Source organism: Hermetia illucens, chromosome 3 (assembly GCF_905115235.1).
Source record: "Hermetia illucens chromosome 3, iHerIll2.2.curated.20191125, whole genome shotgun sequence".
In the NCBI taxonomy this organism is placed as follows: domain Eukaryota; kingdom Metazoa; phylum Arthropoda; class Insecta; order Diptera; family Stratiomyidae; genus Hermetia; species Hermetia illucens.
In genome coordinates, this window is record NC_051851.1 from 83,556,989 (window position 1) to 83,573,024 (window position 16,036).

General features: G+C 40.8%; 1 protein-coding gene across 1 annotated transcript in view; it reads right to left on the reverse strand.

Annotated features, from left to right (window-relative positions):
- Positions 1-10,624: 10,624 nt before the first annotated feature.
- Positions 10,625-16,036, reverse strand: part of LOC119653160 (homeobox protein Hmx) — a 58,800-nt gene continuing 53,388 nt past the window's right edge. The window contains exon 3 of the mRNA XM_038057701.1: positions 10,625-12,252. Coding sequence (XP_037913629.1) covers positions 11,657-12,252 — 596 coding nt within the window. The 3' untranslated portion in view covers positions 10,625-11,656. The remainder of the gene's footprint in view (positions 12,253-16,036) is intronic.

Here is a 16,036-nt window from a genome sequence, read left to right on the forward strand (position 1 = left end):
CCCCTTTTAATTTATTATTAATACAAACCGATCGGTGTAGAGCACAAGGCTGTCGTACGGAAGGTCGCGGTTCAAATCTCGCTGGCGGCAGTGGGATTTGTGTCGTGATTTGACGTCGGATACCAGTCGACTCAGTTGTGAATGAGTACCTGAGTCAAATCAGGGTAATAATCTCGGGCGAGCGTAATGCTGACCACATTGCCTCCTACAATGTTCTGTAGTGTACCGTTATGGTCTTGAATGAAGTGCTCTAACACACTTCAAGGCCCTGATCCAATATGGATTGTTGTGCCAACGATTATTATTATCGGTGTATAGCAGCAGCAGTACACCAAACTCTGATTTCCCCAGCTCAGGGAGCCGACAATGGGACTTTCAGGGTAGAGAGCTGGAGAGACCGGAGATCCTTCTCAGATCACGATTGGATACCTTTCAATCGAAATCCCGCTGCAAAAGTCTTCAACCCTTCAGAAACCCTAGGATAATCAACTAGAGGAAGTTTGTTTTAGTAATGAGGAACAAACCTCTCCTTGTAATAGTAACATTATCATGCCTGACGAACTGGAGTCAAAGTTTGGGAGTCTGGAAAAGACGCTCGAAAGCACCTTCAAAATCTCTTGTCTTTCCAAATACATCAAAATGCTACAGGCACAAATCCTGACAGCCATATAAGGACTCCTCAGAAAGGTACAAGCCTACCATCACGCCTCCTAGCAAGTGGTTCAGGCTGAACTATTTTCCGTTCATTTAAAGCACCAGCGAGTCTATGATACTCATTAAAGTTTTCATCATCATCATCAACGGCGCAACAACCGTTATCCTGAATACGGGCTCCGTTCCCACTTGATTGTTGAAATCTCCAAGTATTATTTTGATATCATACTTGGGATAGGCTTTGAGAGTCCGCTCAACTGCCTCGTAGAAAGTATCCTTCTCCGACTCTACAGTCTCCCCCGTAGGGGTGTGAACGTTTATGAGGTTTATATTTCTAAACTTACCTCGCAAACGCAGAATGCATAGCCTTTCGCTTATATTTTCAAAGCCGATAACAGCAGGTTTCATTTTTTGGCTGACTAAGAAACGTACTCCGAGCATATGGTTTATTGGATGGCCGCTATAATATATGGTGTAGCGGCTCTTCTGCAGGAAACTGGTCCCTGTTCATCCCATCTCTTGCAACGCTGTTACATCTGCCTCATATTGGGACTGGGTATCGTCTAGCTGCTCAGCAGCATTCGTTTTGTACAGGGGAGCGCACGTTCCATGAGAAAATGCGCAAATCGTTAATTCGTTGTCGTTGCTGAGTTCGTCATTGTAAAATCCATCCTGTCAGAGGCTCCTTTCGTGGCTTAGTAACATGAGTTTTCCGTGTAGGGTTGTCAGCCCTACCCAACCCCAAGGTGGAGATAGGGTTTGGTAGTAGAGCTGTTGGTGTTGGTTCAGTAGGCGTTTCCCAGGTTTTATGCTCCATCGTGGGTACCAATCCTCGTTTCGCCCTGGAGCCTTTACTACCCTTTGACCGAGCAAATATAGAAAGGATGAATCTTTTTAAGAAAATTCGGTCTTCGACCTCCCATAACGAACGATTCTATTGTGCGGCGGCCGATGCTGAAGAGAAATACAATCCAATCAAGCTTAATGAATCGCGAGAGATGCTGCTGGGGTTTTGTCGTCCTGCCCAGCAGATGCCTCCAATGCACTCCTGCAACCCATACCTCTGAATCTACACTTGACTGTGTTATCAATGTGGTTTTCTTACTTAGAAAGTTTATTAAAACTCAAATTTGATGGTGCAATATTATAGCGTGAACCATTTCCGCCCTTATCATTCGAAAACCTACATGTATACGTATAAAATAAAATATCGTAATTAAGTGCTACACAATCTCCACCAGAATGGTTTGTTGGCATCATTTAACTTTTCGGGATGAACATTAAAACCGCTTTGATATAAATTACTCGCAATCCGTCTGATAACTGAAAAGTGCTTAGAGTAAATGGAAACGATGAATTTCCACATCCGCAATGCATACATCGAATAAATATATATTCTTGTACATTCATATGTGGATCGATTCATAGTTATGTGACCATACATTTACTGAAAGCGTTCAGGGATACAAAAAAATCACTTGAACTGAAAACGTTTAATGGGAAATGCACTATTTTCTATTCTATAAAATGATGCGTCAAAATGGCTTTCTATCGTTTCGATGCTAATGTTTCCCCTTTGATAACGGAAATACATTTATTGAAGGTAAAGTGCATGCATTTAGAGAACAAAAATTTTACACTCTAGTTGTTAGGAATATTGAGGACTTTATAGGTATATTGTATTGTAGATATTTGAATATAACTTTTAACAAAAATGTTTCTGTACATCAACGTCAATAGTTTCCACCCTCACTATTGGTGGGATATTGAGCGCAGAGCTGGTCATAAGGTCAGTTGGGTTTCAATTGGCCGACACCGTGTGTGGAGACTCGGAACCTCTACCGGCGGCTTTTAGGAGTCAGCAAGCCGTCGCCCGGTCGCCGATGTTCTTCGATTAAAATGCCCCCGTGGTACACAACCGTGGTGGCAGAAGGTGTTCAAAGAAAGTACGATCTTACTGAGAACACCAAGAAAAAACCAAAAAGAGGATTAGTAGAAAGCAGGTCACTGGGAGACAAAAACGGTAACAACACTCACCACATTCGTTCAAGAGAAACGAAAGCATGATATACTCTTGGACCAAGAGAAAGGCTCATTCAGTGGAAGTTCGTCAAGTATGTGATCTTGGCCGATTCCAAAGATCGTTAAAAATGATACACAAGGAAGGTGTAAAAGGAATAATCCGATCGAGTACAAAAAAAAAACTAGTTTCCTAAACAGCCTAGGAGGAAAGAAGACATACAGGCAGTTCGGAAAAGCGGAACAAATATTTCAACAAGGCAAAGCATACGCCTCAAGTTCAAACGTCGCCTATTATATCCAAGGGGAACGAAAACAATGGCTGCGCCAAGGTTACCAACAAAACAGTCAAAAGCAAGACAAACTTGCGAATTCGCCCAGAGGTGAATATTAATTCCAGTAATGGCAGCCTGTCGTACTCGAATGTGTTCAAAAATGTCAAAACTCATCACGATTTAAAAAATCTAAACGGAAAAGTCAACAAGGTCCAAAGAATTTACAAAGGACATCTCATGTTCCTGGTGAGAAAATACAGTTTGGCCAAAACTGATGGCCTTTCCCTAATTGTACGTCGTAAAACATGAGATCTTTATAAAGTTTAAGAACGTAGATCACAATAACCTTCAGTGATAGTGCTGCTGAAATGGTATTCCCAGCTGTCTCACTATTATTGCCGATAGCTATTTACAAGAATAAAGGCCCTGGTATGACAATGGTGAAGGACACGGGAATATGTTGTCTCCGTAGGTACTTCGCAAGGCTAAATACTCGGCCCACTGCTGCGAAGCATCGTATGCAATGATATATTTAATATTCTAATACCCGATTAAACGACAGTCGTGGTGGTATCAAGTTATGGAGAGACCGCATGGAGATAATAATAATCATTTCACCCAGATTCTAACTGGGCATTGAGTATATTGTCAGTACCCAGAGAAGTTTAAACTAGACACACCTGCCGATTATCCAAACTATGATGGAGCACTTGTTTGCCACGTTCCAAGATCCGTTGAAGAAATAAGTAATCCAAAGCAATTTGTAAGACAGATGTCGGTACCAGAAAACTTGGTATGGTGAATTCCAGGATGTTTGAGGACAAACTGCAAAAGCCACGTACAAACAAAAGGAGACCGGTGTAGAATGGGCTAACTTCGTGATGTAATACCTTAAGATGGGTAAAAATCAGGCAGAGTCTTTTGCAGATTTACACCTCCTAAGAAAGATTGAGGGACATATTGACAGATACCATATATAGACATTTAGCCGGATAGGTATACCGTTTTGCATTACTTATAGTAAAGTAAAAAAGTAAGAAAAGTCCATCAACATTCATTAATTCTCACAGTTTTCCGAAGTCAAATAACTTTACTAAAATTTGAAAACAAGGCTTATCTTCATGGAAAAAGTAACCTCCTCTATGAACCTCTTTCCGACAATCACTGATGCAATCGTCGGAAACCTCTTTTGCGTCTTGTGAAGACATTTGCATCCAATTCAAAACAGAACAAACCTCTTCAGAGAATATTTCCGCATTTTTTGATGATTTTTAACTTGTTCTTCATGTAAACAGCTATATCAAGACTACGGTATGCAGTAAGCTATCCTAAAAATGAAAGAAGATTCATTTTTGGGAAAAGTATACATAATCCGGATAGCTCAGTGGTTAGAGCACTAGGCTGTCGTACGGAAGGTCGCGGTTCAAATCTCACTGGTGGCAGTGGAATTTGTATCGTGATTTGACGTCGGATACCAGTCGACTCAGCTGTGAATGAGTACCTGAGTCAAATCAGGGTAATAATCTCGGGCGAGCGCAATGCTGACCACATTGCCTCCTACTGTACCGTTACGGTCTTGAATGAAGTGCTCTAACACACTTCAAGACCCTGATCCAATATGGATTGTTGCGCCAACGATTATTATATACATAGGGCAGGACACTTTCTCCATAAAGATAAGTCCTTCCCTAAATAGCTCATGGTCTCCTCTTCACAGCTGCTTAACTTACAATTGCGTTTGTAATTGGCGAATTATGTTATTGACTGATTTGAAGTTAAGAATGTTTCTGCCTCGTAATATGGAACACCATTAGTCCATCATTCGTTGGAAGCTTTGATGCCGATGCCCATGCCCATCAAGCGCAGGTGTGCCCCCGTGAATAGGCTTCTCTTTTCACATGTTTATCTTCTGTAGGTCTGAATCTATATTCGACAGGTCATTCGATTCATCACTATTCAAGCTCAAAGGAGACAATTTATTATGCCATGACGGTACCCTGATGTAATTGAGTGGGGGATTGTTTTCACAAAAAATGAGTAAGGGTACTGTAATCTTTTCAAATGAAGTACTCCCTTCTTCTTGATGACGTAAAATAACAATCTTAGACTAGACCTAGTTAAAAATAGGCTTACCAGTCTATTGATAGGTTCCCATTTGGTAAACCGCTCATTATACCCAAATAAAATCCGACAACTTTTAACAAGTTGTCATTAAAATCCACTGGCTGTCACGTCAAAACCAAAACTAAACCATTGTGGATGCGGAAGCGGTGCTACACAGTTTCAATTCGGTACCGAATGGATAGCAAACCAAATCACCGTTTTACACTTGTTGCCAGCGAACAAAGCAGAACCGAACCGAATGGAATGCGGGTAAAACATGTCTAAGGGCGAAGACAACAAAATAATTATCACGATTTTATTTCCCAACAAATCAGTTTTCAAAAAATAGCGCCCAAACTTCCCCACGACTTGGATTTAATAGTTGCTCCAGTAGATGGTGTTTCTTGCAATATGCCTAGATATTTGCATACGTCGTCCGAATCCACGCCTTCAATTAGGATGATCGATAATGAGTGATTTCTCATTTGCACATCCGCTCCCTAGTTATCAATTATGAAAATAACGTATTACTCACAACAAACTGGTCCCAAGCCAAGATAAAGGAGGTTTAAAGTAATGCAGCACTATCCTTTGTAATCTAAAAAAATATTAGATGGGGGAAAGAGGTATGAAAAATATAGTAGGAATTACCTAATTCGTCTCCCTTGTCAGCAGTTCCGGCAGACAAAGAAATGATTCAGTATCAACGATCACGCCATTTAGCATATTTCGGAACAATACTACGGCTTCCACTTCAGTCGACGTAACAGCAAGAGCCTAGTTCTCTCAAGAGATGAACAACGGGTTTTTCGCACATGGACGGCGTCAAAATTTAAATAAATTACTCTAGAGAAAGAATTCCTTTGTCTTCACGATAAATATTGATACCCTTACAGATAAAAAAAGGAATTCACAAGAGCTGTTTGGAAGAGAATTTCATCTCAGATCAATTATGAGATTGTGTCTAGCATAAATCAGGTCATTAGTCAGCCGAAAGAATCTCGACCCTTTCTCATTGCGGGGATTACCTACCTCATCCCTAAAAATGACACTATTCAGGACCCCACAGGTTTAAGACCGATTACTTCCTTACCAAACCTCCATAAAATCATAACGTCCATTACTAGTGGAACGCTCAATGCGCATCTCAAGATCAACAACACCCTGTCCGAGCGATAAAAGGGCTGTGGAGTCAGATCAAGCTGCTTCAAAGAGCAAATCATTATCACCTCAGTGGAGATAGGACGGGTAACTAGAGGCCCCAGCTTCTACTATATTGATTACGCCAATACTTTTGACAGCGTCACACATACCTACCTGATCAATGTCCTATGACCGTATCGCATTGCTCCGAAGTTATTAAAATTTTGACGACAGTCATGGGATGTTGGCATATCACCTTGTCAGTCCATTCATCAATGAGTACCAACACCTCAGAGCCCATTTGCATTCAGAAAGGCGTCTTCCAAGGGTATTCATTCAGTTCCCTTTGGTTTTGTATGAACCTTTCATGAGAAGCTTTGAACGAGACAAACAAACGAGTACGTAAGAATTCTGCAGCGAAACCAAGTTACCAACCGAGTTCATGATTTGACGGATTTCCTGCGACATATGAAGTTAGGGCTGAGATCGCATCTCTCGGGGAAGAGTAAAATAAGCTCTCTGAATGAGAATATTGGCATAGATGAAGATCGATTTGAAAGACGTCCAACAGCGAATATAGACTACTATTGCATTATTTTTTGTTCAGGATGCTGGGAGTCCTAAGTCCGCACCCACTTAGTGACGGACCGACTTAGGACTCGCAGCATCCTGAACAAAAAATATTATTTATTTACATCGGCCTGGTTTAGGTCTAGACTGATGACGGATTTCACTTCAATATAATTCGTACCCATTACGTGTTTGCGATTATATTTAAGTGGAGCATTTTCCATCTGTCGATACTTTAAAAAACTTAACTAATGGAGGTTTTTTTCGACTTTTCCTCCAGAGTACATATTATGTATATTTCAACATATTCTTTAGCGATAAGTTAGTTTAAGCCATAGATTATACCTTAGATTAAGCTAGGCTGTTAAGGTAGCACATAAGTTAGGTTAGTTTAGCATTATATGTTTATAGGTTAAATAAAAATTGTTGTTTTTCGCAATTGTTGTTTTTTCTGTCGATACTTTCGATCACGCTGCTCCCAGGGCAGAGGTGAGGCAGCGTTTGATAAGTTGCCTCTGCCCTGGACAAAACAGTCAGTCAACTTTTTGCCTTTTTTTTTGTACTACAGCATTACCCTAACTCTGCCGTGGAGTAGCTGAACCTGCCTCGTGAAATTGGAGGCAGGGGTGTAGTTGACGTTTCAGCCAAGTCGACTTACTTATTTTAACTGGGATGAATGACACAGATATGTGGATTAGGACCTAGTACAAGAAAGCAGAGTAAAGGCAGTGTGAAGCAAATCTCCGTGCGCAATGAATACCAGATTTGGCTGGATTGTCCTTGGCCCCACTTCTGCTCGGATTGATCGAGATAGCATATTGTTGTTAATCGCTACTGAAGATAACACAGACAGCTTTGGAAAATCAACCAAGTACAAACCGAGCAGGAAGCAAAAAAGAACAAGCAAGCAGTTATGGAATGGTATTAGGGGGCAACCGGGATAAGTCTGGGAGATACATTTTCCGACTTCCGTTTAAGGGGCAAAACCACATTAAGGGGGTTTCAGAATTGGCTTTTCTTTATTACATAGATCGTTAGCCTAGCTTTCCCGGAATACGCTGCAGAAGTTTTAAAGTGGAATTCGTGATTTTTTAAAGCGATTATCGGTTTCAATCTCAGGGTCTGCCACCCAAGAGATAGTCGTTTTATCCCCTATTGAAATCTTGTAGCGTTATGTGAACAGTTTATTTATGAATACTTGACATCAGTCTCTTATGCATTTTCATTTTGTGTAATACTTTTCACGAAATTCTGAATATTAACGCAGATGCAAGCGTTCAAAGTTTTTCACAAGATTCTTCCAAATTTCTGGCAACCAGCCCCCCAAATGATATACCATTTTGCAGCTCAAACCATCCCCCAGCACCAATAATCAAGAATTTCGCTCCTTTTCTCGAAACTCTCAATATTAACGGAGATACAAGAGTTTGAATTTTTTCACAAGATTCCTTCAAATTTCAGCACCAAGGTCCCCCAACCTATATACCATTTGCAGCTCAAACACTCCAACAACACCAGTGATCACGAATAGTCGGCCAAATGCACTCAAACTCCGAAATAAAACAATGACGGCATATGAACAACAAGGAGAACCCGGCAGATGTCCCATCTCGTGAGACTTTCCCACACCTTTTAAAGAACCATTACTTACAGTGGAGTGGTCCAGAATGGCTAAGCAAATATCAAGACAAATTAAAAGTCACATCCAACGAAGCTAGCATCAATTTGGGAGTACGACTAAGGGTAACATGCTCGACAACTGTAAGGGTACCCAATTCATTCTTAAGTAGAGATGAATTGAAGTTATATTAGGTCAAACTTGTCGTTCCTGTATGAAGGCGGTTTTTTCGCTTTTTGGGATTTTTTTAAGAGCTGAATAAAGATACAAATGCCAATTGTTCACCATGTATTTATTAATATCTTGAGCATTTTCGGACCGATATCATCACTGATTATTGAAGTATCCGGCAACTTATCCACCCAACTACAAAAAAAGTCACAATAGATTGCACGGTGCTCATCTTAAAGAGAAAAAATAAAGGGCAGGATTATTTAAAAATGTCGAAAAGCTTGTTAAACTCTTCTTTGTAGAATTTGGCTTTTTTTCACACGTTTTATAATGTATAACAAAAACAACACGATTAAAGGCAATTATCCTGGTTTACGAACCGTAGTAATATCTTTGGAATAGGTCTTGAAAATTTCAAAAAATTTCGTTGAACTAATTTTGAGGGACGTTAGCACCTGATTTTCAACATGCAGTTTCGAGAAAAACATATTTAAAAAGTAAAATGTGTGCAGCACCTGATCCATAAACCTTCAGTTTGTTCAAAGAGTTCTATTCTCGCTCTTTTAGCAAAGTCATCCGGACGTCGTTCGGGGCGCTGTATTCGTGTTCCATTACGGTGACATAAACCTGACATACGATCTTTATATTTAACACTCAATTTCCAAATAACAAAATCACTGCCTAAATATTCCACGCTATATCTGGATTCAACAGATGGCAAACGCAAGTCGGGAAACCGAAAGCTACACGCCTTAGGTATGGAAGCTTCTGTGTATAGCCTGCATAAGAAAATTCGAGTGGACGTTTGTCCCATTTGTATTTACCTCGTAATGTTTATTCATTTAGTTTGTCAGACTATTCACTTTAATATGATACTAACATTCAAAGTCTTTGAATGCAATAAATTTGCAGAAAAGTGGCAACTTTGTCTTATAACTCCGTTAACAATAGTGAAATTTACACCAAACTTGGTAGTATCATGCTTTATAGTACAGCCTTTACGGGGGGTTCCCAGTCAATTTCTGAACAATATACTTATTATGAATATGGGGTAAACTAATTAACTTTATTTAAACAGGTATCGGTGTGGATAGTATTTTGAGGCCTAGATACCATATGCGCGGACAACAAAATTTATTTTCAGGTATTTAAGTGGGTAGTTTCTAAGAACAGATCCTTGATGTAACTGACCCTTTTCGGGACCTTGCACTCCTCCCCTTCGCAACCAATCGGTTTCGGAAAATATTAATCGAAACTTTTCATTGAATACCCCACTCGCCTATATTTGGTGAACAAAAATGTTACACCTCCAAGTATGGTCCGCTCTTTAATTCAGCGTGAAACCATGTTAGTCACTACATACAATAGGATGCATAAGTTCCACCTTGCTGCAAAATTTCGCACCAATAGAAGTAACATAATAGGGGTGACACACAGACAAACTGACCGATTTTACACAAAACCTCAAGGCTCGATTTTTCGGACCTGAAACACGACGTGACCCGCTTAAGTGCAGTGGCTCTAAATGGTTCCTGTAAATAATTCATGATGAGCACGAAAGGTAAATTCCGTAGGCGACCACAGCGCCACGGATAGGCATAGGCCTAACATAACCTGTGCTATCAAGGTTCATTAAGATGCATCCAAAAGACAAATTATGTTCTTGGCCCATTGCTGCTGTAAATTTCATTCCGTATCCGGTACTCGTCAATTTATTGTTGGATTCCACACACATTCAGGCAAGTATGATAAAAAGTTCTTTCCTCATTAGAAGAAAACTTCAAGAAGGAGTTCATCTCCATTCAAATTTTTCTTTACGCTATCTTCAGAACGCTTCTCTTGGACAATGTTGGATTGAAGCATCAAGCGGTCAAATCCAACAGGAAGCAAAAAACCTACCAGTAAACGACTTTCAGTATTACCAAACGAAAAAGTGCCCCAAAGGAACAATTACCAGTTCCATAATTGAATCAGAGAAGTGGACAATCGTATTCACTCTTATCGTAATCGCTTTTCGATTTTTCTCCCAACTGATTAGAAAAGGATAAATTTTCAATCAAAGACAGTTTTTAAACAATAATTAAAGCATTTTTATTTTATCCAATTCAATTTTTCAAAATATTTTGTTCATATTTCCATACAATTGCATTTATGTCTGTCTTTTGTTAATTTTTTGCTGCCGATTTTATCTGAATATATTCTTGATTTTTTTTATATATATTTTTGATTTATACTTTATTTATTTCACACTTTTTGGCGTTTATTTTTCGTAATAAATAAATTATCTACGAACAAGTTTACAGATTTTTCTTAAATTTTAAGTTTAAAATTACTCTTAACACATTTACATGTTTATCCATATTATTCATTCTATTATAAATTTGCACTTTAATTAATTTACACAGAAAGTAAATTTTTTGTGAGTTTTTTTAATTAGTTTATCAGATAATACTACGATATCTTAAGAACATTCATACGCTTCTTATTTTTATATACTATATACATGATGATTTTAGGTAACATTTTTGCCAATTTAAACTATTCTGATTTTAAAATGTACACTTTTATCACTGAACAATTTGGAACGAAATCAACCTATGTTAATCTGTTGAGAAACCTCGTAAAGCCTATATGGATCCAGCCACTTTATATGAACAATAATTTAAGATAAAATCTGAGAAGCGAGAATAGAAAAAGCTAGTAGACGGAAGGAAGAGGATTCACAAAGTGTGAAAGCCTTGATTTGACTTTCCCCTGATAATATTCGAATATATATACATCGACGCTTGCCGAAACCAAAATGGCCGACAGAGAACATCATTGCGTGCCAATTCAAAATGCATAGATGGGAGAAGCGCTTCTGCCCTTCTTCGCAAACTAAACAAGCTCTGCAGTTGGGACGAAATTCATTCATACTCGACCAGAAGTACAATGCGACTATTCTTAAACTTGCTACTACACCCATGAGTTATTTACAATACAATAATATGATACATGTTCGAATATTTTTGCTCTAAATTTGTCTGCGTTTGAAAATGTAGCACATGTGCTAAGTGCTGGAATAGTCCTTCCGAAAAGTTGCACTCGATTTATTGACATTGTCCTATACCAAGGACGAAAGTGCCGGTCTCGGGGGGCTTCCAGCCCTCTGATAGTAGAGTGGCGTACTGTGCGGATGTGGTGGTGGGGGTGGTACGAATCCCGTTGTCGCTCCCTCATGGTACAGAACCGGGACACGAACAAGCCGTTGTGCCGCATGCGCCATATTAGCCATATTGGCCGCTTCCAGTTCAGCAGCCAATTGTCTTTTCCATTTGTTGCGACGATTCTGAAACCAAATCTTCACCTGAGTTTCGGTTAAGCGTAAGGACGCAGCCAGGCCAGCACGTTCCGATGAACTTAGATATCGTTTCATATCAAACGTGGATTCTAATTGAAACACTTGTGCTCGGGAAAATACTGTTCGGGTCTTCTTTTTTCGTTTTGTTTGTTGTGAATTATCACCCCCATGTGGCGATGAACCGTCTGAAGGACCATCCGTTCCACATCCTTCGTCTTCTTCAATGATTTCTTGGCTCTCGTCATCTGATTCGTTGGAACTTTGCACGAAAGCAGGATGAGGTGATGGTGATTTTGTATGTGACGCTGGAGGACTTAGTGACGGGGAAAGATTTTCTGTAGTGTTGGTCGATGAACTATCTGGAAAGAATGAAAGAAAAAGGGTGGAATTATTGAGCTGTTCGTGGAATGTGACCTTTTTTTTTCTTAGAGGAAAATTCAATGTAGCAATGAATGATATTTGATTAAAAATTAAAAGGACCATTTCAAATCAGTGACTGCATTTCCGATTCCTGCAAATCTCGTAATTGGACTAACTTGCTCATTAAATTATCGTATATCTGTCATTTTTATTAAATCATATCTGGAAACTGCATTTAAAAAAAAATCAGAAAAGGAGTAATTTAAATTTCGCGCCTGAAGAACTTCTCTTTTGAATGTAATTGTGACCTTATCTTTTTTTTCAAAAAGAAATTCAATAAAGGCCAAATCATTAGGCAAGGCTTTATGCGCATTTTATGACTTTGAGAGCTCTACCGCGACTTTCCAGACGCGACCTAATGATGAGAATGCATATTTCAGCTTCCAAAAACTGTTTCGTTCAAATCGTCTCGCCATAAGGTCAAACCTCTTACAGTACAAAACAAGTCGGAATACCGGAAGCTCGCGCTTCGGATATAAAGGTTTTGTGTTCATCTTATGTAAGAAATTTCAACGCATATTTTGCTATCCGTATTTAGCTACAAATCCAACATAATCCTTCATACTTTTCCAAACTACAAGACATACGTACATATTACAGCCATAGATATTACGCTCACCTTAAACAAACAAACTGCCTATTTCCGAATACATATATGCACGTATATAAATTTATCGTACCCATATTTCCGATTTACGTCTTATATCTATCTGAATTAGGCACTACCCGCAAAGTTCATTAGCACGCATATATTATATACCTACATGCACACATGTCTGGCTGGCAAATAACTAAAAAAACTAAAACAAAATAATTCTCTGGGACCCAATTCATAAGAACTTATTTCGTTGTGGTATTGACGAATTGATATGTGATGATGACGTCATGCAGGTTGTAGAGTGCACGAAATTCACAAAAAATTGTAAAGTTTCACCTCCTATAACTTTGTTAATAATAATTGGATTTTCTTCAAACTTGACCAAATTGTGCATTATGTTCTTCATTACACGCATGCCGAATTTTGTACTTCTGGGATGAACATAAGGGGGGTGCCGGGTAAATTTGTAAAATGTGGAAATATACTATTATTAACTTTATTTGTGCAGACGTCGGAGCCGGATATATTCTGAGGCCTAGATTTCGTAGAGATGCGCCACTGTGATTTTTTTCAGATTTTTCGGTTGGATAGGTTCTGAGAACGAGACCTGTTACACTTTTTGTAGGTCATATTTTGAGCGCTCACTCCTCCATGTTTCACCCAATATCAAATATTGCACCAGTTTCGAAAAGTACTAATTGATACCTTTCATTTGATACCCCACATGGCCCACATTCTGTGAAAAACAAATTTGTACCCTCCATTCACATGTATGGGGAGCCCCCCTTAAACTTAACACAAGATGGCGCCACTTACTGCATGTAAAGGGATCACCAGATTACATACTCTCACCAATTTTCGTGACAATCGGTCTAGCCGTTTCCGAATAAAACGGGTGTGACAGACAGACAGACAGACAGACAGACAGACAGACAGACAGACAGGCCATGCGTCGATGCGTGCTCCCGTGAGGCTGGAAACCGGGGCTGGTCCGTGAAAGGGCTTGAGGAGGATGCATTCATAGAGATGCTATTGGGAGGCCAATGTCCCGGTGGTGCGCATAACAAGAGCATGCGACGCTGCTATGCCGAGGCGACGAGTTCTCGCAAAAAGGCGCTCAAACTATTGGTGGAATGAAGAGATCGTAGTGCTACGGAATGCATGTTTTCGTGCTAGAAGGATCTGCCAACGATCTAGAGCAAGACCAGACTTCGACGAGAAACGGCTAGCATATGTGAACCTTCGAGGTAGGCTTAAGCAGGCTATACGGACCAGCAAGCGAGAATGCTTCAAGCAGCTTTGCACAGAGGCAGACCAAAGCCCCTGGGGAACAGCGTACAGGATAGTTATGAAGAAGATGAGAGGGCGAACACCACAATTGACCTGCCCGCATCTTCTGCTCGATATCGTGACGTCGCTCTTCCCCCCGGATAAAGGGGAACGCAAACAACACAAGCGAGCACTGGACGTCTACACCATACCTGCGGTAACTGAGGAGGAACTTATGCAAATTTGCCGGAGAATCGGTGATAACAAAGCACCCGGTCTGGATGCTGTTCCCAATAGAGCCCTTAAACTCGCTGTTAAGACCAGACCCGACTGGTTTATCAGCGTGTTTGAGACATGCATGATAGAAGGAATTTTCCCCGATCGGTGGAAGAGGCAAAAACTAGTTTTGCTCCCGAAGCCGAATAAACACCCAGGACACCCATCATCATACCGACCGATTTGCCTTATCGACACGGCAGGAAAGATGCTCGAAAGGGTCATCAACAACAGACTGCTCCCTATCATCGAATACAAGGATGGACTATCGGAGCGACAATTTGGATTTCGTCAAGCCCACTCAACGATCGACGCCGTAGACGTTGTTTTGAAGCTGGCTCGAGACGCGATGTCGTCTAAAAAATGCTGTGCCGTAGTGACGTTGGACATCAAAAATGCGTTCAATTCCGCAAGCTGGGAGTGGATAAAAAGTTCACTGGCTAAAACGGGTGTCCCTAGTTACTTGACTAAGCTCCTCAACAGTTACCTTTCGGAGAGGACACTGTGGTACGACACGGATGAGGGATCCAAGCAGTACACCGTCACCGCAGGAGTACCACAGGGCTCAGTGTTGGGTCCTCTCCTGTGGAACGTCATGTACAATGGGGTCCTTGTCCTTCCCGTGCCAAATAAGGCCACGATAATCGGTTTCGCAGATGATCTAGCTGTGGTTGTCGTCGCGAAAGAACCTGAAGACGTCGAAATGTACGTTAACGAAACCATTAGCGCCATAAAAGCGTGGCTGGAGATGGTTCAGCTTGACCTTGCGGAACAAAAGACGGAGGCGGTCTTGATTACCAATCATAGGAAGAGGAATACAATTAATATTCGCGTTGGTGGTCACGTCATCACTTCGAAGCCGGTTATCAAATACCTGGGGGTGATGATTGACGCTAAGATCAATTTCAGGGGACATCTGGACTATGCCTGTGAGAAAGCGGCAAATACCAGCGTATCATTAGCGCGGATGATGCCTAACATTGGAGGTCCAAGGTACAGTCGCAGATTACTTGTAGCCGGAGTGGTTCGCTCCACACTATTATACGCGGCACCAGTTTGGGAGGAAGCATTAGCGTGTGAGAGTAATCGTAGGAGAGTAAATATGACTTACCGCTTAGTGGCGCTAAGGGTGTGCAGCGCCTTCAGAACAATATCAGGCGAGGCAGCGTGTGTTATTGCGGAAATGATCCCGATAGACATTCTGGCAAGTGAGACACGCTGCCTATACGAGACAAGGAAAATGAATCCTCTTGAAAAGGATGCAGAATGCCGAAAGGCGGCAAGGCGAGAGTCGCTGGAAAAGTGGCAGAAACGGTGGGATGACTCGCAGAGGGGTCGCTGGACCCACACTTTGATTCCCCGTATTGAAGAGTGGATCCAGCGACGACACGGTGAGATTAACTACCATCTAACGCAATTCCTGTCAGGACATGGTGGTTACAGGAAGTACCTGCACCAATTCAGGCTGGATGATTCTCCCTTGTGTCCTGAATGTGGTTGCACACCTGAGGACCCGGAGCATGTTATGTTCCACTGTCCACGATTTCTCTCAGAAAGGAGGAGTCTGGAAGACTCCCTGA